Genomic DNA, 25,113 nt, shown 5'->3' with positions numbered 1-25,113 from the left:
AGTACTGCAGCTATCCAGTTAAATTAAAATATCTTTAGAGGGAATTAAATTGATAGTGTGGTTTGAAAAAAAAAATATTTGTTTAAAATTTAATACGTTATAGAATTTTTTTCTACTTTACAAATATAAAGTCTTTAATTAGAGAGAGAGAAATGCCTTTATAACATGATAATCATTAACATAACCAAAGTGATTCTCCAGTGATGATATTTTTCACCATAACTTTATATATTTGTCATTGGATATAATTAAGAGCCCCCCCCCCTTTCCCGTAAATCTGTTACTTAGGTAGTAGTTCCAGTATATTTCAGGGCTCGACATTAACATCTTTTCCTACTTGTCCATGCGGACAAGTGACCAAGACATTTACTTGTCCGAACTTCAACTTCACTTGTCCGAAAAATTTTTAATAAATATCTAATACTGTCAACTGGAAAACTAAAATAAAGTCCATTACACATGACATGTGCTTGATTGATTCGTGATGTTATTGATAAATACAACAAACACATAAAATGAAATTTTATCTAGTCTTTCTGGTCTGACAACAACATAAATGTCCACAAGTGAACCAAACTTCGTAAAGTTCATAAGTTCCATGCCTTTTCAGTAGTATGCAATTAGTGAACTTGGATCCCGATCAAATTTGAACTCATTAATAGCGATCCCTATCGGGATCGAAGTCCGGTTTTTATGTACAGCTTCCGTCTTGAAACTACCGATTAACTTTCAACAGTCGTTTTTTTTAAATTATTTAGAGACTCCTTTACATTAAAATGCACTTGTCCAATCGGACAAGTGCCCAGCAATATTCACTTGTCCGTAATTTTTTTTCACTGGTACCAGACAAGCGGACAAGCGTTAATGTCGAGCCCTGTATTTTAATTAACATTTAAATAGAAGTTAATGTGTTTTGTAGCACAAAAATTTCAGTCTCAAAACAATGCATGTAAACAAAGTCATTAAACAATAGTAGTTCAAAATATACATGTGCCGGCGGTGATATTTTAAATTGGCAGGGAGTAGGTTTCAAATTCAAGCGGCTTAATCATTCCAAGTTTTTATTCCCAATGTATTTTATTCATTTATTATTATTTTTTTTTTTTTAGAAGTGTTGGAATCAGATCTAGAAATGATAAGAAAAAATGTTAAAACTTCTTGGAGATACTTAACGCTTTGCCTTCGGTGTGACGAGACTTTCACACCTGCACAGTGTCGAATGATTTTGATTGACAGGTCAAGCACGTGGACTTCGTGTGAACTTGAAGCAGGAAAATAAAAAAACCGATTATGACTGTAACACAAATAGGTTTGGTAATAAAAATAGTTTTTTCATTGACTGGTATATTTAGAAAATAATTAAGAAATTTTATTTGATATAGGTACAAACATTTGAGAAAGGGGGGTAAAACCAAATCTCTCTCTCTCTCTCTCTCTAATTTGTCTGTTTAATAAAATCTATGACAGCATATTACCTAAATATGAAGTTGTGAAAACTTAATATATAACAAATGATATGAATGCCTCTTTGTATCATCTTGTCCAAGTATAATCACGGCCGGGAAACATGTAGAAGTCTGCTCAATAAATCATCATAAAAAATGAAACTGACTGATAAATATGTTATTGCATTACAATTTTAAAAAAGGGCGTATTTATGCAATACATCCATATACCTTTGTAAAATATTTTATTTTTTTTTTCTCATTATTATGTTCCCCAAACGAAGTTTGGGAACATATTGTTTTTACTCTGTTTCTTATTATTATTATTATTATGTTCCCCAAACGAAGTTTGGGAACATATTGTTTTTACTCTGTTTCTTATTATTATTATTATTAAGGTCTTCCGTCTTCACGGAAGACCTTATAGTGATTCTACTGTTTCTTATTAAGGTCTTCCGTCTCCAACGGAAGACCTTCTTGTTTTCGTTCGGTTTCTTTTTCCCTATTATTATTATTATTATTATTATTCTTACCGATTTTGTGCACGCAAGTTCTCGGTAACGTCTTGGCCGATTTTCATGAAACTTTCAGATCTGATAGGTATTGATCTGAACCTTATTGGAAATTTTTTTCGTTGATGACGTCACTTTCCATCTCGAGATATTTAGGATTTTCTGATTTTCAGAGGGTCGGCTTGTCCTGGAAACTCCTCCGAAACGACTTCAGATATTGAGTCAAGATTTTCAGTGAAGGTAGGGGAAGGTTTGTAGATTTGCAGGCAGGTGTCCAAATCTCTCTAGCGCAAAAGGCGCCGAAGCTCGGTAGGGCTCAAAACATGTCTCATAAACATCTCAAAAATTTTTACACCTTTTCTTTCATATCTTCATACATGTTAAGAATTTGTTAAAACATATAGAAGAAAAGTTGTGCAGAATGATACAACCTTTCATTTGATATCAACAAAATGGGGCTGACCCCTCAAATTAGGGGCTCAGAGGAGCCAAAAGTCTTTCACCTTTAACTCTTTAACGATCAATAATTTGTAATACATTACTGAAGCAAAGATGCTTATCTTAACGATTTACGACAATATATGATAAGATTCTGATCATATGTTACGTAATAAGGGGTCACAAGGGGCCAGAATGCTAAATCTTTGATGCTTTATATCTCGAAAAGGGGGAATATTTTGAAAAGCAATACTGAACAAAAGATGGTCAGAATAATGTTCTAAACAATATGCACCCTTTCAATTTTTGTCAAACGGCCCCATTAAGGACTTGGAGGGGTGGCCTCTAAATATTTCCATTCAGCATATCTTCATAACGAAAAGAAATCTCTGAATAGTTGTTGAACAAAAAGTCTTTAAAATCACAAGATCTTTCATTTGATATCAAGAAAAAGGGGCTGACCCCTCAAATTAGGGGCTGAGAGGGGCCAAAAGTCTTCAACCTATAACTCTTTAACGATCAATAATTTGTAATACATTACTGAAGCAAAGATGCTTATCTTAACGATTTACGACAATATATGATAAGATTCTGATCATATGTTACGTAATAAGGGGTCACAAGGGGCCAGAATGCTAAATCTTTGACGCTTTATATCTCGAAAAGGGGGAATATTTTGATAAGCAATATTGAACAAAAGATGGTCAGAATAATATTCTAAACAATATGCACCCTTTTAATTTTTGTCAAACGGCCCCATTAAGGTCTTGGAGGGGTGGCCCCTAAATATTTCCATTCAGCATATCTCTATAACGAAAAGAAATCTCTGAATAGTTGTTGAACAAAAAGTCTTCAAAATCACAAGACCTTTCAATTGATATCAAGAAAAAGGGGCTGACCCCTCAAATTAGGGGCTGAGAGGGGCCAAAAGTCTTCAACCTATAACTCTTTAACGATCAATAATTTGTAATACATTACTGAAGCAAAGATGCTTATCTTAACGATTTACGACAATATATGATAAGATTCTGATCATATGTTACGTAATAAGGGGTCACAAGGGGCCAGAATGCTAAATCTTTGACGCTTTATATCTCGAAAAGGGGGAATATTTTGATAAGCAATATTGAACAAAAGATGGTCAGAATAATATTCTAAACAATATGCACCCTTTTAATTTTTGTCAAACGGCCCCATTAAGGTCTTGGAGAGGTGGCCCCTAAATATTTCCATTCAGCATATCTCCATAACGAAAAGAAATCTCTGAATAGTTGTTGAACAAAAAGTCTTCAAAATCACAAGATCTTTCATTTGATATCAAGAAAAAGGGGCTGACCCCTCAAATTAGGGGCTGAGAGGGGCCAAAAGTCTTCAACCTATAACTCTTTAACGATCAATAATTTGTAATACATTACTGAAGCAAAGATGCTTATCTTAACGATTTACGACAATATATGATAAGATTCTGATCATATGTTACGTAATAAGGGGTCACAAGGGGCCAGAATGCTAAATCTTTGACGCTTTATATCTCGAAAAGGGGGAATATTTTGATAAGCAATACTGAACAAAAGATGGTCAGAATAATATTCTAAACAATATGCACCCTTTTAATTTTTGTCAAACGGCCCCATTAAGGTCTTGGAGGGGTGGCCCCTAAATATTTCCATTCAGCATATCTCTATAACGAAAAGAAATCTCTGAATAGTTGTTGAACAAAAAGTCTTCAAAATCACAAGACCTTTCATTTGATATCAAGAAAAAGGGGCTGACCCCTCAAATTAGGGGCTTAGAGGGGCCAAAAGTCTTCAACCTATAACTCTTTAACGATCAATAATTTGTAATACATTACTGAAGCAAAGATGCTTATCTTAACGATTTACGACAATATATGATAAGATTCTGATCATATGTTACGTAATAAGGGGTCACAAGGGGCCAGAATGCTAAATCTTTGACGCTTTATATCTCGAAAAGGGGGAATATTTTGAAAAGCAATATTGAACAAAAGATGGTCAGAATAATGTTCTAAACAATATGCACCCTTTCAATTTTTGTCAAACGGCCCCATTAAGGACTTGGAGGGGTGGCCCCTAAATATTTCCATTCAGCATATCTCCATAACGAAAAGAAATCTCTGAATAGTTTTTGAACAAAATGTCTTCAAAATCACAAGACCTTTCATTTGATATCAAGAAAAAGGGGCTGACCCCTCAAATTAGGGGCTGAGAGGGGCCAAAAGTCTTCAACCTATAACTCTTTAACGATCAATAATTTGTAATACATTACTGAAGCAAATATGCTTATCTTAACGATTTACGACAATATATGATAAGATTCTGATCATATGTTACGTAATAAGGGGTCACAAGGGGCCAGAATGCTAAATCTTTGACGCTTTATATCTCGAAAAGGGGGAATATTTTGATAAGCAATACTGAACAAAAGATGGTCAGAATAATGTTCTAAACAATATGCACCCTTTCAATTTTTGTCAAACGGCCCCATTAAGGACTTGGAGGGGTGGCCCCTAAATATTTCCATTCAGCATATCTCCACAACGAAAAGAAATCTCTGAATAGTTGTTGAACAAAAAGTCTTCAAAATCACACACAAGACCTTTCAATTGATATCAAGAAAAAGGGGCTGCCCCTCAAACTAGGGGTTCAGAGGGGCCAAAAGCAATTCATCGATAGCTCTTTGATAATGTATATAAAATCAAAGGATTGAAATCTTATTAGGGAAGTCTATATATATTATTATCTTTTAACAAAGATCATAGTCAAAATCATATCTCATCTTATCGAAAAATCGGACGGAAGACCTACTCGTTGCTCGCAACGAGATCTCATCTAGTTATTATTATTATTATTATTTTTCATTTTTATTTTTCTGACCTTTTCAAATCGCGATATCTCAAAAACTACTCAATCATTTTCAGCTAAATTTTCAGGAATGATGTGTTATTTCATGCCATTTTGAAATATTGAAAAAGTTTGGAAAAATTCACTTCCGGTCAGGAGTTATTACGATTTTTCACTTTTTCTACTAAAAATCTAGTCCGTGAATGTTCTCGGAAACTGTTAAAGGTAGGAGTCTGAAACTTTCAGGTATGATAGAAGGTGATTTGTAGATGTGTGATCGAAACATTTCGTGTGTCGTCGCCACTTCCGGTCGTCACAGGAAGTGATTAAAAAAGGGTAGTTTTTTGAACTTTTTTGTTTTTCATTATTTTTTTATGATATGTATAGGTTAAATAGAGAATCTTATCAGAATGCTAAATATGTAATTTATTCAAAAATGGATTAACCCGTACTTAGATATTTATTGCTTGCTACTATGATACGATGGTCTTTGATAGCGTAATGGCTAGCATGTTGAATTTTCACGCGGGGAACTCGTATTCAATCCCCAGAATGTCCAAATTTTTTCACATTATTGTTTGGGCTCAAATGTAATATTTTATTTATATTTAAAGGGGGGGGGGGGGGGGGTATGTCGTTCAACGTCAGAGCAATGGTGTTTGACTTCACAATGGCACTGTGTCTTTTTACTCCTTCATAAAGAGTTTGCAGTTAAATTTTGCACTATTCAAACCCCTAAATGTCCGATTTTTTTCACACTGTTGTTTGGGCTCAAATGTAATATTTTATCTTTAAAGGAAGGGGGGGGGCTATGTCGTTCAACGTCAGAGCAATGGTGTTTGACTTCACAATGGCACTGTGTCTTTTTACTCCTTCATAAAGAGCTTGCAGTTAAATTTTGCACTATTCAATCCCCAGAATGTCCGATTTTTTTCACACTGTTGTTTGGGCTCAAATGTAATATTTTATCTTTGAAAGGGAGGGGGGGGGGGGGGGGGGCTATGTCGTTCAACGTCAGAGCAATGGTGTTTGACTTCACAATGGTACTGTGTCTTTTTACTCCTTCATAGAGAGTTTGCAGTTGAATTTTGCACTAATTAATGTGCATATGTCTGTGATATGACGAAATAAGGTAAAAATGTTAATGTAGCTAGGTACCTATGAAATTGAATCACAAATCGGAGATTTGTCAAATTATATTTTGAAAGTAGAATATATTATTTTCTCATCTTGATTGAATAAAAATAGCAATTTCAAATGAGAGGGAACTTCAATGACATTTATTTTAAGCAAGATCCGCCATAATTAAGAGCTCAAAGCGACTTAGCGGATAAAGGTATGGTTAATTAATGGTATACAGTGTATTAACACAATGAAATACATAAAAATCTGTATACTTGAAACAGTATGTGAAAAAATATGCTTTCACGTAAAGTGTCAATCATTTTGTTATGCCTGTGTGGTGCTGACTCAGGGAGGGGGGGGGGGGGGTAACCTGAAATGCATGAAATCGGGTAAAATAAAACAAAATAGTGTAGATACATGTAGGTCTTAAATTAAAAAAAAATATTTAACATAATTTTATATTTTGTACAATTATATGTGAGAATCTCAAAGTTTAAAGAAATCCACACAAAAATATTTTGGAACGTAGGTCCTCCCCCCTCCTTAAAATGATATCTCGTATTTTTTTCGTTCCAGTTTTGCAATATTTTCAAAATATAAACGTTTAATTATATTTTATGTATGATTGATTGATTGATTGATTGTATGTTGTTTTAAGTCCCATTCGAGAATTTTTCACTCATATAGAGACGTGACCACCGGTGAAGGGCTTCAAATTTAGACTTTTACTCGGCACTTAGGGCTATTGAGCAGTGAGGGATCTTTATCGTGCCAATACCTGCCGTGACACGGGGCCTCGGTTTTTAAGGTCTCATCCAAAATATCCGCAACTTTCACTTCAAAGTGCCGAGCGCATGGCGAAGGAACTATTTTTTGTATGAAGGTGTGACAGGGAATGCACAACATAACATGTAGTTTAAAGAGGAATCAACATCTATGAAGACAGAGAAGGGACGGAAGACCTTCTTGTTGCCATGGCAACAAGGTTTCTAGTTATTATGTTCCCCAAACGAAGTTTGGGAACATATTGTTTTTACTCTGTTTCTTATTATTATTATTATTATTATTATTTTTCTTCCTGGGTACTTTTTTGTCCGTGAGTGATCTCCGAAACTATACATCCGATTGAGTTGAAACCTTTTTAGGGTTAATAGGAATGTTATGTAGATTTGCGGAACGAAGGTCATTTTGCGCGCACGTGCATGCACGTGCTTGCGCGTGCAATGAGTAAAATGACCAATATACTTGATATAGCCATAACTTTCATATCTTTTGATGAAATACTTTGATACTCAGAATATAAGGATATATTAATAGTGTAGACAAGATGACATGGTCAGAATGCACATGCATGCACGTGCGCGCATGCGCATTGATCGAAATAACCAATACAATTGATATAGACTTTACTTGTACATTTTTTGATGAATTGCTTTGACACTGAGAATATAAATATATATTAGAAGTGTAGACAAGAGGACTTGATTAGCGCAAACATGCATGCACGTGCGTGCACGTGCGTGCGCGTGCAATGAGTAAAATGACAAATATACTTGATATAGGCATAACTTTCATATCTTTTGATGAAATGCTTGGATACTCAGGATATCAGGATATATTAATAGTGTAGACAAGATGACAAGGTCAGAATGCACATGCATGCACGTGTGCGCATGCGCAATTATTACAATAACCTATACAAATGATATAGACTTAACTGTATATTTTTTGATGAATTGCTTTGAAACTCAGAATATAAATATATATTAGAAGTATAGACAAGATAACATGATCAGCGCGCACATGCATGCATTTGCATGCACGTGCGTGCTCGTGCAATGAGTAAAATGACCAATATACTTGATATAGCCAGAACTTTTACATTTTTTGATGTAATGCTTTGATACTCAGAATATAAAGACATATAATAAATGTAGACAAGACGACATTGTCAACATTCATATGCATGCACGTGCGCGCGCATGCAATGCTAAAATGACCAATTTACTTGATATAGCTGTAACTTTTATACTTTTTGATGAAATGATTTGATACCCGAAATATGTAGATATATTAATAATGTTGACAAGATGACACGATCATCATGGACATGCATGCACGTGCGCGCGCGTGCAATGCGTAAAATGACAGATATACTTCATATAGCCGAATTTTTTAAAATCTTTTAATGAAATTTGAATATAAAGATGTATTAAAAGTGTAGACAAGTTGCCATGGTCATTTTGTACATGCATGCCTGTGCGCGCGCGCGTGTAATGCGTAAAAAAAACTAATATACTTGATTGCCTCATTTAATGAAGCTTACAGGGAATAAGACACCAAAAGGAAGTTGGGGAGCGTTTGGGGAACATCTGTAACGGTCCCCGTTACAATTAATACTAGTTATTATTATTATTCTTTTTTTCTACTTTCTTCTCCGGTACTTTTTTGTCCGGGAGTGTTCTCATAGAACCACTCATCCGATTGACATGAAACCTTTTTAGGGTTAATAGGCATGTTGTGTAGGTGTGTGGAACGAAGGTCATTTTGCGCGCACATGCATGCACGTGCGCGCGCGTGCAATGAGTGAAATGACTGATATACTTGATGAAGCCGTAACTTTTATATTTCTTGATCAATTGCTTTGAAACTCAAAATATAAAGATATATTAGTAGTCTAGACAAGACAACATGGTCAAATTAGCGTGAACTCACGCGCATGCATGTGCGCTCTTCTCTGATTGGCTGATACAAAAATCTCAATAATTTCCTTGTTTTTTGACAAAATACTTTGAAATTTAGAATATAAGTATATATTATAAGGTGCTACAACATGTTATATAGGAAATTTCTTGAAAACACGCGCATGCAGGTGTGCTGCAAACTGATTGGTTGAAACTTTAAATGTCTTTAACTCCCTTGGTTTTTAACAAAACAGGATGAAATTTAAGACATGGATAGGCACATAGAGCTCCTACATTATGATACTATCAAAATTGAATGCAAGGCCATGCATGCGCGTATGCTGAATTTTGATTGGCTAATACTTAAAGGGTTACATCTCTCTTATTTTTCAATGAAATTCTTTAATATTTAAAACAAATGTATGTATTGTGAGACACTATAAGATAATTAATGTAAAAAATGTAGCTATTAGATTGGCTCATACCCATATGGCTATATCGGAGTAGTTTTCCAATGAAATACCCTTAAAAATAAAGTGTCCATCTATATTACAAAAGTATTGTCTAATTTATTGAAGCTTGTAGGGAATGGGGCATCACAAGGGATTGGGGAGCCGTTTGGGGAACATCTGTAACGGTTCCCGTTACAATTAGCACTAGTTATTATTATTATTATTCTTTTTTTCTACTTTCTTCTCCGGTACTTTTTTGTCCGGGAGTGTTCTCATAGAACCACTCATCCGATTGACATGAAACCTTTTTAGGGTTAATGGGCATGTTGCGTAGGTGTTCGGAACGAAGGTCATTTTGCGCGCACATGCATGCACGTGCGCGCGCGTGCAATGAGTGAAATGACTGATATACTTGATGAAGTCGTAACTTTTATATTTCTTGATGAATTGCTTTGAAACTCAAAATATAAAGATATATTAGTAGTCTAGACAAGATGACATGGTCAAATTAGTGTGAACTCACGCGCATGCACGTGCGTTCTTCTCTGATTGGCTGATACAAAAATCTCAATAATTTCCTTGTTTTTTGGCAAAATACTTTGAAATTTAGAATATAAGTATATATTATAAGGTGCTACAACATGTTATATAGGAAATTTCTTGAAAACATGTGCATGCAGGTGTGCTGCAATCTGATTGGTTGAAACTTTAAATGTCTATAACTCCCTTGGTTTTCAACAAAACAGGATGAAATTTATGACATGGATAGGCACATAGAACTCCTACATTATGATACTATCAAAATTGAATGCAAGGCCATGCATGCGCGTATGCTGAATTCTGATTGGCTAATACTTAAATGGTCACATCTCTCTTATTTATCAATGAAATTCTTTAATATTTAAAACAAATGTATGTATTGTGAGACACTATAAGAAAATAAATGTGAAAAATGTAGAAAACATGTGCAAGCACATGCACTGAAATTTGATTGGCTAATACCCATATGGCTATATCGGAGTAGTTTTCCAATAAAATACCCTTAAAAATAAAGTGTCCATCTATATTACAAAAGTATTGTCTAATTTATTGAAGCTTGTAGGGAATGGGGCATCATAAGGGATTGGGGAGCCGTTTGGGGAACATCTGTAACGGTTCCCGTTACAATTAGCACTAGTTTTACACGGAATCGTCTTGGCACGGAAATATATGTATGGTTGTTACAACCGTTGTAATTCATTCTATAAGTCCGTAGTTTGCTCTTCTAAAATCCACATTATTTGTAATGATTTTATATATCAAATAAGAATAAACATATTTATTTTACAACTAGATTAATTTTATCTTTTATACTTCAGCGTTCGGTAACAATTACAATGTTTTACAGATATAAAAATCGTGTTTTTAAAAAGTTGAATTTAAACATCGTACATATGCGCAGAAAATATTGTTAAAAACTTAAATAAAAATTTTACTTAATGTGCCTGTATCGTCTTTCTTAGGATACTTTTCATTGATTTGTTTATTTATCTATTATTCATTTAGCACCAGGCATACATACAATAGAATAGTTTCAATGTAAGGAAAAGATCAGAGGCATTCCGAACAAATCGTTCATCTTGCGTTCACCGTTCGTTCACCGTTCACTTTGCGTTCGCGTTTGCGCTCCGCGTTCTGCGTTCGCTCACCGTTCAGCGTTCACACATCGTTCACCAAGTTGCGTTCAGCGTTCACACATCGTTCACTCACCGTTCGTTCAGCGTTTGTTCACCTTTCGTTCAGCGTTCGCTCACCGTTCAAGTGGGAAAGTAGAACGTTTCAGGGACTGTAGATCCATTATGATGTCATAATTGATTTTAGCTTAATTTTTCCTGTACTTTACATCTGTAATAGAATTATGTAGAAAATGAAGCATTTTCATTGTATTCAATTTGAATTCATGTCAAAAGTAACCCTGATATCTATATTCAATTTAATATCATTTTGAAGTAGAGATTAAGAAGAAACAAAAAACCGTTTTTTTTAGGGACTGCATGTAGGCAATATTGATACATTTCTTTTATCTGAGATGGGTAAAAACTCCGAAATTTATACTTGACTTTCTTTGTTTTTCATTAAAAATTACTGTTTAAAGTATGTCTTTTCGTCTAGTTTATCAAAAAATTATGTCCCGAAACACCTTATTTTACCAAGCTATATTTGTAAAGAATCATTAAAAGAACTCGTTTCTAAGATTTGAAAAATCCGTAGGCACCTTTCATTTACTAGATCTTGACCTTAATTTAAGACCAGTTAAAGAATCTTCAATATAATGTCATAACTTCTTTCAGATGTTATCCACATGCATGTACTGTACATTCCACATGTATTCCAGTTGTTTGAGAGACAGACAGACAGCAAAAATGTAATATTTTGTTTGGTCTGCAGTAAATAAAAAGTGTTTTCTAGCCCCATGGGTCTCTTGTTTAGTATAATATCAAATATAGTGAATAAAAAAGAAATGGATTGACTTGACCATCTGACTATTAATCTGATATATACTTGATTGTAATTGACGGTATTGTGGATATTTTAAAATTTGAGTTCAAGGTAAACCAAATTGTGTAGAATAGTTAAGGTTGCTGTCCTTATAATACAGCGTATTGAGTAGTACAATAAACTGGTGATATGGAGCTCCCTGTACAGTATGATATATATGTTGTAGGTATTAAAGAAGACTACTGCTGCTGGGGATACTGTATAGACATGCTGATACAGATAGCAGACATGGTCAACTTTACATACTCTATTCATCTAGGCTCTAGTGGAGAGTTTGGATCTTACAAAAAGGTGGCTATAATATCTCATTTCAAATTGTTTTAGAGGCATATTTTGAACACTTTAAGGCCTATGATCATCAAACTTTTTCAGTTGATGCATCTTAGGTCCTCAAAGAACATCAATGAAATATGTGGAGATAACGAACAGTATTCGAGCTCAAAAGTCCATTAAACATTACAAGATAGGAGCAGAGCAAATACAGACCTCTAAGACATCAGAGGTGGGATCAGGTGCCATGGAGGAGTGAGCATCCCCTGCTGACCCCCCACACCCGCCGTGTACTCCTTGTCATGATTGGGAAATAATGGGAAAATCTGTTGACAATTCAGTGTGTAAATAATGGCCTAACAATTAGTGTGAAAAAAGTCAGTCAGCATTGGACTTAATGAAAGATTGTATTTGCTGACAAGGTCATTGTATCGACCATAGAACGTATGAAATGATGACTTTAAACGAGACTGCTGATATTCTTGTTTCATCAACTTGTTTGTCAATAACTTACCTTGTTATTAGAAATTGTTCACATGTAGAACATGCTCTGGCGTATCAAATCAACTGAGATATAAACCCCGTATGCAGGTGATAAGGGTATATATTGCTGCATAAGTTAGGGAAGTTGACGATTGAAAAGTTAAAGTCATCACATTTATCATAAAGCTTTGTTGTTAGATCACCATTAACGTCTTTTTCTAATAAAAGATCCAAATATGAAATAGATGTGTCAGAATCAGTGATATCTTTTATCTCAAGCTCACTGGGATATATCTTGTCGACATAAGAATGGAAAATAACCATTGTTAATTGACAGTATCGTCGATATATCTAAATGTCAAGTTGAAGGCCACAGCAAGTGTTTTCTTCTTTTCACATAAACGATTCTGAACAAATTCTGCTTCATATGAATACAAAAATAGGTCTGCTAATAACGGGGCACAATTGGTACCCAAGGGAATTCCAATAGCTTTTTGGAAGACCTGGTCTCCAAAAACCACATAGGTATTGTCAATCAGAAACTCGAGCATCTTTTTATTGTCAACTTCAGAGTACTTATGTGTACAATCAGATTGTTTTTTAACAAAGTAATTTTGCAAATGACCAATGACAAGGTAAGTAAATTTACGAGTTCCATTTTTATTGAAAAAGCAGCTGTCAACGATGTCAGAAAGTCATTAGTTTTTATGTTGTTGATTTTGGTAAAATTTTGTGATTTCAAATGTTCCAAAAGTTCCTTGGAATTTTTTAGTATCCACATCTGATTTACACCACTTCTCAAATATATTATTGCACAGTACTCTTGAAGATTCTCCTTCACTACTGTTAATATCTTAGTGAGGAGTAAAGAAAGAGGCTTGGTAAAACATTTACTGGAACCAACTGAAAAGTAGGTCACCGTGACCTACTTTTGAAATTTTATGGCTATATTTATATATTTCAGGTTCTAATTGGCTTAGAATCATCAAACTTTGTCAGTTGATGCATCTTGAGTCCTCGAAGTGTGTCAACTGAAAAGTAGGTCACCATGACCTACTTTTGAAATTTTATGGCTATATTTTAATATTTAGGTACTAACTGGCTTACAATCATCAAATTTTGTCAGACGATGCATCTTAGGTCCTTGGAGAATGCCAACTAAAAAGTAGGTCATTGTGACCTATTTTTGAAAGTTTATGACTGTATATATTATTTAATGTATTTATTTATATTATTATTTATGTACTATTTAGCTCACCTGAGTTGAAAGCTCAAGTGAGCTTTTCTGATCACATTTTGTATGTAGTCCGTCATGTCCATCTGTCTGTCTGTCTGTCCATCCGTCTGTAAACTTTTCACATTTTTGACTTCTTCTCCAGAACCACTGAGCCAATTTCAACCAAACTTGCCACAAAGCATCCTTGGGTGAAGGGGGTTCAAGTTTGTGCAAATGAAGGGCCATGCCATCTTCCAAGGGGAGATAATTAAGAATTGGTGAAAATTTGGTGTCATCTTTTAAAAATCTTCCTCTCAAGAACCATTGGGCCAGAAAAGTTGAAACTTAGAATATATAGGAAAAATCTTGAAAAATCTTTTTCTCAATAACAACAAAGCCACAATTAGTCATATTGATATGGGATCATCCTCAGCTAGTGTAGATTCAATTTTTTTCAAATAATGACCCCCTGGGCTAGGGTGGGGCCACAATGGGGGATCAAAGTTTTTAATACATGTAATAAATAGGAAAAAAAACTTTTAAAATCTTCTCAAGAACAGCAAAGCCACAATTAGTCATATTGATATGGAATCCTCCTCAGGTAGTGTAGATTCAAGTTTGTTCAAATCATGACCTCCGGGGTAGGGTGGGGACATAATGGGTGATCAAAGTTTTACATAGGAATATATAGAAAAAAATCTTTAAAATCTTTTTCTACAGAACAACAAAGCCATGATTAGTCATATTGAATATGGAATCATCCTTAGGTAGTGTATATTCAATATTTTTCAAATCATGACCCCTGAGGGTAGGGTGAGGCCACAACTGGGGATCAAAGTTTTATATAGGAATATATAGGAAAAATCTTTAAAAATCTTTTCAAGAACAGGAAAGCCATGATTAGTCATATTGATATGGAAGCATCCTCAGGTAGTATAGATTCAAGTTTGGTGACAGGCGATCAAAACTTTACATATGAATATATAGGAGGAAAATCTGCTGACGAAGAACAACAGGGCCATATTGACTCAGTTGAGCGTTGTGGCCCATGGGCCTCTTGTTTGCTTAGAATCATCAATCTTTGTCAGTTGATGCATCTTGGGTCCTCAGAGTATGTCAACTGAAAAGTAGGTTACCATGACTTACTTTTTGATGTTATGCCTAGTATATATTTTAATATTTTTACTAATTGGCTTAGAATCATCAAACTTTGTCAGTTGATGCAGCTTGGGTTCTCAGATTGCTTTAACTAAAATGTAGGTCATAATGATGTACATTTGGAATTTCAAGGCTTTACTTTATCTTAATATACAGGATACTTGGAGGAGTCAAATAGAAGTGATAGGTTGTACAATTATCAGAAGAGTGATTCAAGGCCCTTGGGCTTTTTGTTGTTATTGATTTCAGGTGTAGGCTGGTATAATAGGAGCTAGTCCTAACAGTATAATTATTGTTATTGATTTCAGGTGTAGGCTGGTATAATAGGAGCTAGTCCTAACAGTATTATTATTGTTATTGATTTCAGGTGTAGGCTGGTATAATAGGAGCTAGTCCTAACAGTATAACTAGATGCTGTCATGAGACAGTAATACCCGCACTAAGGTGTTTGCCTCTAAATGCACACTCCTTCATACTGGGCTTACCAAGGAAGAAGTCCAAATAATTCTATAATTTACACAGTACATGTATTCGTCAAATCGAGCATAAAATGCTCAGGTGACCATGTGACCCATGAACCTCTTATGCGCATTTCATATACTTAATTCATTACCAGTCTGAAATAACAGAATTTAATTAATGATGTAAATTAGGTTTTGATAAAAGGGGGGGGGGGATATAAATTTTTGGCCCATAATTGGAACTTTTTAAAATTTATTTTCTCAACCAGAAATAATATTATTTTAGTACAAAGCGTTTTTGATGAATTTATCAAAATGTGCAAACTTTTTTTTAGTATTTGATTAGGCAAAAACCTCTTTGAAAAGCCATACCCAATCAATTTTGTTACCCCCCCCCCCCTCCCCAACACACACACACAATTTGCCTGTTTTTGGAAATAGGCCTAGATGGCAAAGTTATGTTAAAACATCGTTTGTTATGATAATTTCAAATTTGTTCTTGTACTGTACATGTATGTGAACACCTTTTTGAAAATTTCTACATCACACTGGGCTTGCGTCACCCTACCAGTGCTAGTACTAGGCGCCTATGTTTTACCATTATCATTTTTAGATTGCACATGCCATGTGACATGGTGCAGTGTTACATGTATATCAGTGGAAATTAATTCATTTTGTGTTTTAATTGGATTATATTTCATGAAGTTGACAGGACCTATGACAGTCGGTAAGTACAAGTTTAAGTATAGATTGGGGTAAAATAAACCGAAATGCAAATGGTTAGGTTAAAGTTTAAAAAGAATCAAAGATCATCGGCAATCTCCTATGCAGAGTTGTCGTTCGTTTCTCTCACAGACACCACAGGGGCTTGCTCCCGGCGTGTAATAATTATTTATTTAAAAAAAATCATATACGTTAATGTAGTTTTAGTATTAACGTATATGATTTTTTTAAAATAAATAATTATTACACGCCGGGAGCAAGCCCCTGTGCAGACACTGAATGTATGAGCCGATGGTAGAGAGTGGATCATCGGATGCCACAATAGACGAATTTCACATTCTGAAGAGTTATCTCCCGTTGTCTACAATACATTACATTCAGTTACAGGCACAGATCCGGGAATTTTTTTCCGGGGGGGGAGGGGGGTCCACACCTCAGTCCAAAAAAATTCCAGCCCAGAATTTCCTGAGGAGCAAAAAAAAAAAAAAAACAAACAAACAAACACACAAAATAAAAACAATGATGGTGGGGTCCATGTTTTTAAAGGGGGAGGGTATCCAAAGTCAATTTTTATTTGCTTCTGTAAATCAGTATATAGTCCTATTTAAATAACTCTGCAAATTCCAGGTGGGGGGGGGGGGGGGGGTTCCAATCTCCCTAGCCGCTCCCTGTCCCTAAAATGACAAATGATCATGTGACTCCTAAATAGTAGAAGACTTTTCCATTTGACTATACATAATTTTGTTTCTTGTGTTATTATGTTATGTACATCTAATGGTTTAAGGTTATGAACCCCTGGAGGTCATCCCCACTCTCTTAATGAACTGGAAATGTTCATAATATGACTACATCAAATTAAATAAAAGTGCATCAATGATAAGATTACTTGACATTTCATTCATGAATTTGGGTCAACCCATGTACCCTCCTAGAATTAGGAATGAAAATCATTCAAAGAGATGGACCATGAAACTATTTGTATATATTTACATTTTTTTTTTATGTCAAACCAAAGTATTAGACTAGTTTGCATACATGAACAAACAGGGGTCTGGGAAGGGGCAAGGGGAAGGAGTTATCTCTTTACGTCTTAATTGTTGAAAACTCCTAAAATGAATGTTAACCTCAAATCCGACTTGTACGTCTTCATTATTTTTAAGTGGTGGTGTCTCCGTATGAGTGAAAAATTCCCAAGAGGGACATTTAACAACAAACAAACATTAATGACTTAAAAAACACAATATACATGTACATGTTTATTAGTCAAGGGATATACTTCTGATCATATCTCTAGTTCTCCCTTGAATCAGAAATGATGATATAAATATTTTAAGAATGATTAAGAGTTGAAAAGGTTGTGCATTTTAAAATTCACTAAGCTCTGTGGTTGAATTAGCTATACCAGTTTAGCTTATTTTGCTACTCAAAGCACCTTGATTAACTATTTTTAATCATACTGTTTTCTGAAATGTGAAGTTTTTTCAACATGGATACAAGTCATACCTTTTCAGCTTCTGAAAACAATGCATGAAAAAAAAAACTGCTTTTCAAATACTGTAACTCTTTCCAAGTACTTGTGATCATCAGTTTTTAGCTCACTTGAGTTTTTCTGGTTTTCTGATCACATTTTGTCTGTCATCCATCTGTCCGCCTGTAAACTTTTCACATTTTTGTCTTCTTCGCTAGAACCGCTGGGCCAATTTCAACCAACCCTGCCACAAAGCATCTTCAGGTAAAGGGGATTCAAGTTTGTTCAAGTGAAGGATCACACCCTCTTTCAAGGGGGGATAATCAAGAATTAGTGAAAATTTGGTGGTATCATTTTAAAAAAGTCTTATCAAGAACCACTGACTGGGCCCAAAAAGTTGAAACTTTCTTTACATAGACTTAGTGTAGCTTCAAATTTGTTAAAACTATGACCCACTGGGGTAGGGTGGGGCCACATATGGGGATCCAATGATTTACATAGAAAAATGCAGGGGATTTTTTCCATCATAAATCTTCTTCTCATGAACAGCAAGGGCATTATTATTCACAAAAGGGACCTAGGGGACATTAAATCTCATTTGTCTGTCAGTCTGTCTGTTTGTTAGTCTGTCCGTCTGTCACAATAAATTTAACCTTGGTCATAACTTCTGAATAATAAGAGATAGGGCTTTCATATTTCACATGTACATTAATTACCTACAAGAACTTTCTAAACATACCATGATTTTTGAACCCATGACCTTGACCTTGAAGTTTGACCTACTTTTCAAAAAATTTAACATTATTTTAAATGATCATTTTGAAAGAGAAAAGATAGAGCGTTCATATTATACATGTATATGACCTGTGACAAGACCTTTCTAAATATATCATGACTTTTGACTCTGTGACATTGACCTTGAAGTTTAACCTACTTTTCAAAAATGTTATATTTCCTTATAACTTTTGAATGAGAAGAGATAGGACTTTTATATTTGACATGTACATTACCTGTAACAAGATGTTTCCAAGCATGCTATGATTTTTAGCTCTACTGGTCAGAGACCAGAAGAGCTTATGCGATAGTAAGGTGTCCGTCGTCCGTCCGTCTGTCTGTCTGTCTGTCTGTCCGTCTGTCTGTAAACAATTTTTCAAAACGCTACTCCTCCTACAGTTTTGGTCTGATTTCAATATAACTTGGCACACAAGTAGACTACACTAAGATACATAATTTAGTGCATCGTTTTTTTTGATTTCGATGGACGGTGTTGCCATGGTTACTAAAAATAGAAATTTCTGTGAAATTCCTTTAAAACGCTACTTCTCCTACAGTTTTGGTCCGATTTCAATATAACTTGGCACACAAGTAGACTACACTAAGATACACAATTTAGTGCATCGGTTTTTGATTTCAATGGACGGTGTTGCCATGGTTACTAAAAATAGAAATTTCTGTGAAATTTCTTTAAAATGCTACTCCTCCTACAGTTTTGGTCCGATTTCAATATAACTTGGCACACAAGTAGACTACACTAAGATACACAATTTAGTGCATCCGTTTTTGATTTCAATGGACGGTGTTGCCATGGTTACTAAAAATAGAAATTTCTGTGAAATTTCTTTAAAATGCTACTCCTCCTACAGTTTTGGTCCGATTTCAATATAACTTGGCACACAAGTAGACTACACTACGATACATAATTTAGTGCATCGGTTTTTGATTTCGATGGACGGTGTTGCCATGGTTACTAAAAATAGAAATTTCTGTGAAATTCCTTTAAAACGCTACTCCTCCTACAGTTTTGGTCCGATTTCAATATAACTTGGCACACAAGTAGACTACACTAAGATACATAATTTATTGCATCGGTTTTTGAATTCAATGGACGGTGTTGCCATGGTTACTAAAAATAGAAATTTCTGTGAAATTCCTTTAAAACACTACTCCTGCTACAGTTTTAGTCTGCTTCTAATATAATTAGGCATACAAGAAGACTATACTAAGATACATAATTTATTGCATTGGTTTTTGAATTCGATGAACAGTGTTGCCATGGTTACTTAAAATAGAAATTTCTTTGAAATTCCTTTAAAACGTTACTCCTCCTACAATTTTGGTCTGATTTCAATCTAATTTGGCACACAGTTAGAATACACTACGATACATAATATGTATTTCTGTTTTTTTTTTTATTTGGGTGAATGGTGTTGTCATGGTTACTAAAAATAGAAATTTCCATGAAATACTTTCAGAACGCTACTACTCCTAGTTTTCATTTGATTTCAATATAACTTGTCACAAAAGTAGACTACATTAAGATACATAATTCTATTTATTGTTGCATGTTGCAATGTTTCAAATCCAAGTGCTACTTTTCTTTTGTTATACAAACAGACCAGTAGAGCTACAGTCTCATCAGAGACTTCTGGTTTTACCCCTTGACCTTGATGTTTTACCTAATTTTCAAAAATTTTAACTTTGGTGATTACTTTTGAATGACATATGATAAGGCCTGCATATTTGAAACAATATGTCATAAATAATGGCATCCCATCCACTAGGACACGGAAAGCAGGGGGCCACAATTCTTTGAATTTGCTTGTTAGGCATTTTGATATGGAAACATCCTCATATAGTGTAGATTCAAGTTTTTTATGCCCTGCCATGAATATGGCCGAGGCATATAGTGTTTGTCATGTCCGACTTCAATAAAACGTCATATGCTGATACATACTGATGTAAGCTTTTCAACTGCATCAAAATTTTTGACCTTGACTTTTCCTTTGACCTTGACCTTACTTTTCTTAAATAAGTGTCTAGATCAGTTTTGAATAAACAATTCAAGATACAGTTATCAAACTTCATATGCTGATATATACTGCTGAGAGATATCAATTGCATCAACTTTTTTGACCTTGACTTTTCCTTTGACCTTGACCTCACTTTTTTAAATTAGTGTTTATCTACGTTTTAAATAAACCATTTCTGATATTTTTATTGAACTTCTATGCTAATAGTAAATACATACTGATATAAGCTTTTCAACTGCATCAGCATTTTGACCTCAACCTTTCCTTTGACCTTGACCTCTCTTTTCTCAAATGAGTGTTAAGCTCAGTTTTAAATAAATCATTCAAGATATTTTTATCAAACCTAATATGCTGATATGTATTAGTGAGAGCTATTCAACTGCAGCAAAAACTTTTCACCTTGCACTTTCCTGTGACCTTGACCTCCCTTCTCTTTAATTTGTATTTTGCTTAGTTTTAAAGAAACAATCTAAGATATTTTTATGTAAGCATGCACTTATACATAATTTTGTGAGAATTTATCATCTATATCCATTTTTATTAGATTTTAGTATCAATTTTAAAGAAACTGTTCAAGATATTCTCATCAAACTTCATACACTCATACAAATTTTCATGTTGCATTAGTAATATACATTCAGCGGGGCATTTATGTCCTATGGACATATTTCTAGTTTTCAAATCATGACCTCCGAGGATAGGGTCAGGCCACAATAAGGGATCAAAGTTTTATAGAGATTTAAAAGGAAAAAAAATCTTCAAAATTCTTCTTTTTAAGAACAAAAAAAACATGATTAATATGGAAACATTCCCAAGAAGTGTAGATTCAAGTTTGTACAAATCATGACCCCATGGGTTAGGGAGGGGCCATTTTTTTCCTGCCCCTATTTGCTATCCACATGGAAATGCAAATTTTAAAACCATTTTACACATCCACAGGACAAAATCAATCATCTTCCAAATGATCATGATTTAAGTCTAGTGCATAAAATATAAGGGAAGTTCTGGGAACCAGGATGTTTAAACATATTTTTAAAAAAAAAATTTGACCCCCATTTGACCCCCAGGGGAAAATAAGAATTCCAAAACCTTACTGCACATCTATAGGACACCACCAACCATCTCCCAAAAGATGATTAGGCTACTGTGTAAAATGTAAGAGGAGTTCTGGGAACCAGGGGCTTTTTGCATAAAAAACGTTATTTTTCGACCCCTATTTGACCCCATCGTGAAAATGAATATTCCGAAACCTTACTGCACATCTACATGACACCACCAACCATCTCCCAAAATATGATTAGGCTACTGTGTAAAATGTAAGAGGAGTTCAGGGAACCAGGGGCTTTTTGCCTAAAAAACGTCATTTTTCGACCCTCATTTGACCCCCAGGGTGAAAATGAAAATTCCGAAATCTTACTGCACATCTACATGACACCACCAACCATCTCCCAAAAGATGATTAGGCTACTGTGTAAAATGTAAGAGGAGTTCAGGGAACCAGGGGCTTTTTGCATAAAAAACGTCATTTTTCGACCCCCATTTGACCCCCAGGGTGAAAATGAAAATTCCGAAACCTTACTGCACATCTACAGGACACCACTAACCATCTCCCAAGAGATGATTAGGCTACTGTGTAAAATGTAAGAGGAGTTCAGGGAACCAGGGGCTTTTTTGCATAAAAAACGTCATTTTTCGACCCCCATTTGACCCCCAGGGTGAAAATGAAAATTCCGAAACTTTACTGCACATCTACATGACACCACCAAACATCTCCCAAAAGATGATTAGGCTACTGTGTAAAATCTAAGAGGAGTTTGAGAAATAAGAGTGTGACAGACGGACGGACGGACGGACAGACATGAGTAACAACAATATACCCGAACTTTCTTTAGAAAGTGCGGGTATAATTATTGTTACTGATTTCAGGTGTAGGCTGGTATAATAGGAGCTAGTCCTAACAGTATAATTATTGATTACAGGTGAATAAGACAGGGGAGAAGAAGTGGAATGGTATCATAGCTGAACTCATTGATAAAGAAGCAGACATGATTGTAGCTCCACTGACAATAAACCCAGAGAGGGCTGGCCGCATCGACTTCTCTAAGCCATTCAAGTACCAGGGCCTGACCATTCTTGTCAGAAAGGTTTATCTTTAAAATGTTATTGTTATAACTTGTACACTTCTCTACAGTTTCATTCATCTCACGCACATGTTTGCTATCAACTTGCTATTACTGTCCAAAAAGTTTGATTACTTTCTAGAAAAATTTTTTTTAGATTCCTTACTTGACCCAGGGTTCAACAGTGCTTCTTTACTTTCATTAGTCCGCAGGCTTTTTAACAAGTCTTTTGAAAAAGGAAACATCAATGTTTTGTAACGATTTATTAAACATTACAATGTACTTTTTATACGTTTTTATGAACAAAGCATTTACAGGAAGTGTTTCATATTCCACAGATTCGTTGAAATCTCACAACCAGCAAGTAGGATTGTATTCCCGATCTCATTCTCCATACATTACATCCAAAATGTCCAATATGTTTCTATGTGTCATACTTAATCATGATCACTAAAACATTGTTCCTCATTTCAATCAGTCTAAAATTGAGCACTGAATTGACTCAGAATAGCCCAACTACAGGCCAGAAATTAGAAAGCTAAAAATACATGCCGGGTTTTCCAGAAAAAGTTGTCGAGAATTGGACATTGGTAATTTATTCACATTGTTTTCCAGAAATTTTAGTTTTTGGTCTATTCGAACTAATGGGCCAGAGATTTTATTTGTCCGAATGAAATTTTTTAGTTCAAGACTAAATGGACTAACATTAGTGTCTAACCCTGTTAACCTTGAGTCGTATAATATTTACTAAAACATGCTGCTATGAGGCATTACCATTATATGATAAGCAAGTTTAAAAAGACAGTTCTTCGACAGCCAAAAAGGATAAATTCAGTAACAGTACTGTAATATATATGTGGGACAAAAACTTTAACCTTGCCCAGAACTTTTGAATGGTTGGGTTTCATCAGGGTTCTCCATCATTTGAAATTTAACTGTGTTGCAGACTTTTGTGAAGCAGTAATATTCGTGGTATTTTCGCGATCAAATTTGCAACGGAACCACTATTCATTATAATTACAAAAGCATACACCCACACACAACTTTTTTGTATCAATAATTCGATACACAAATGGTGTGATCCTGCATATTAGTAAAAAATGAACTAATGGATATTGAAAACAATTAGAATGTCTCCAATATATAATAACATAATAACTTGGGATACTATAACACAAACAATCTGTAACCCCCCCCCCCCCCCCCCCCCCCCCCCCCACACACACACACATTCTTATGCAACTTGAAAAAAAAACCATTAGTACAATTAAAAACAAAAAACTTAATAGTATACTTAATTGTATTAGTATCTACATGTTGTAAGTATAGAACCCTGATGTTTTTATGTTCATATTATTATATAACTTCATATTTTATAAACATGCATTGAAGAGCAGAGGAAATTCTGGTCAATATAATCGAAACTACTTGCCATCCTTAAGAGTCCTCTATACACTGCCCACTTAAGAGTTCTGATTCTGTGGTATTTTTATGTTGTTAGAGTAATTATACCCCCTGCAAACGAAGTTTAGGGGGGGTATATTGGAATCAGCATGTCCGTCTGTCTGTCCATCTGTCTGTAGATGAGATTTTGTCCGAACCATTTCTTGGAAACTGTTGCAAGGATTTGTCTGAAAATTTGTACATTTATTATTCACCATATGAAGGTGTGCACCTGGTATTTTCATCATGATTGGATTATTTTTTTGCATTTTACAGGTGTTTTTTTTTCATTTTTATTATGTGGTTCTGTCCAGATCTGTTCCAAGAGACTATTGCATAGATTTGTATGAAAATTTGTACACTTAATTATTTACCATATGAAGATGTGCACCTGGTATTTTCAACATTATTTGATAATTTTTCTGCATTTTACAGGGTTTTTTTTTTTTTTTTTCATTTTTATTGACTTAGTCATTTCGGGTTCATGTCTAAGGTTTGAGACATAGAATCTAGAACATCTGTACAAAAATGTGAACTACAGCTTAAAACTACTCATTAGAACTAAAAAAAAAAATCACAAAATATTAAAAACAGTTTTTACATTACACAGCAGATAGTGTAAATCTATTATGCCCTTTGGAGTATAATGAGTGGACATGCATCCAGTTAAAGATTAATTAATGAGTTCAGTGTGGGAAGCTGTTAGGGCATCTCTGATCAAGCAGGTCTTATCTATATCTCCTGAGAATTGGGGAGAAAGAAATAAAGATCTCTGTTGTCTAAGCCTTTTAATTGTAATTTATGTCTGTCAAAATACATAGTTACTGAAACCAGCCTTTTATTTTTAAAATGAGTTTGATATAAATGTATTAAGATCAATTTGACTTTGTATAATTAATTATG

The 25,113-nt window shown here is 34.6% G+C and overlaps 1 protein-coding gene across 3 annotated transcripts in view; it reads left to right on the top strand.

Moving 5' to 3' along the window:
• The window catches only part of LOC133178604 (glutamate [NMDA] receptor subunit 1-like), a 106,564-nt gene that overhangs the window by 24,858 nt on the left and 56,593 nt on the right, over nt 1-25,113 (top strand). For all 3 annotated transcript variants that reach the window (XM_061313337.1, XM_061313336.1, XM_061313338.1), the window contains exons 10-11: nt 12,225-12,349; nt 22,627-22,791. In XM_061313337.1, coding sequence (XP_061169321.1) covers nt 12,225-12,349; nt 22,627-22,791 — 290 coding nt within the window. The remainder of the gene's footprint in view (nt 1-12,224; nt 12,350-22,626; nt 22,792-25,113) is intronic.

This window comes from Saccostrea echinata, unplaced genomic scaffold (genome assembly GCF_033153115.1).
Source record: "Saccostrea echinata isolate AGI-Se365-2 ecotype Australia unplaced genomic scaffold, CSIRO_AGI_Sech_v1 ptg000003l, whole genome shotgun sequence".
Lineage (NCBI taxonomy): Eukaryota > Metazoa > Mollusca > Bivalvia > Ostreida > Ostreidae > Saccostrea > Saccostrea echinata.
Note: the sequence above shows the minus strand (reverse complement) of the source record. Positions and strands in the feature narration are given on the sequence as shown.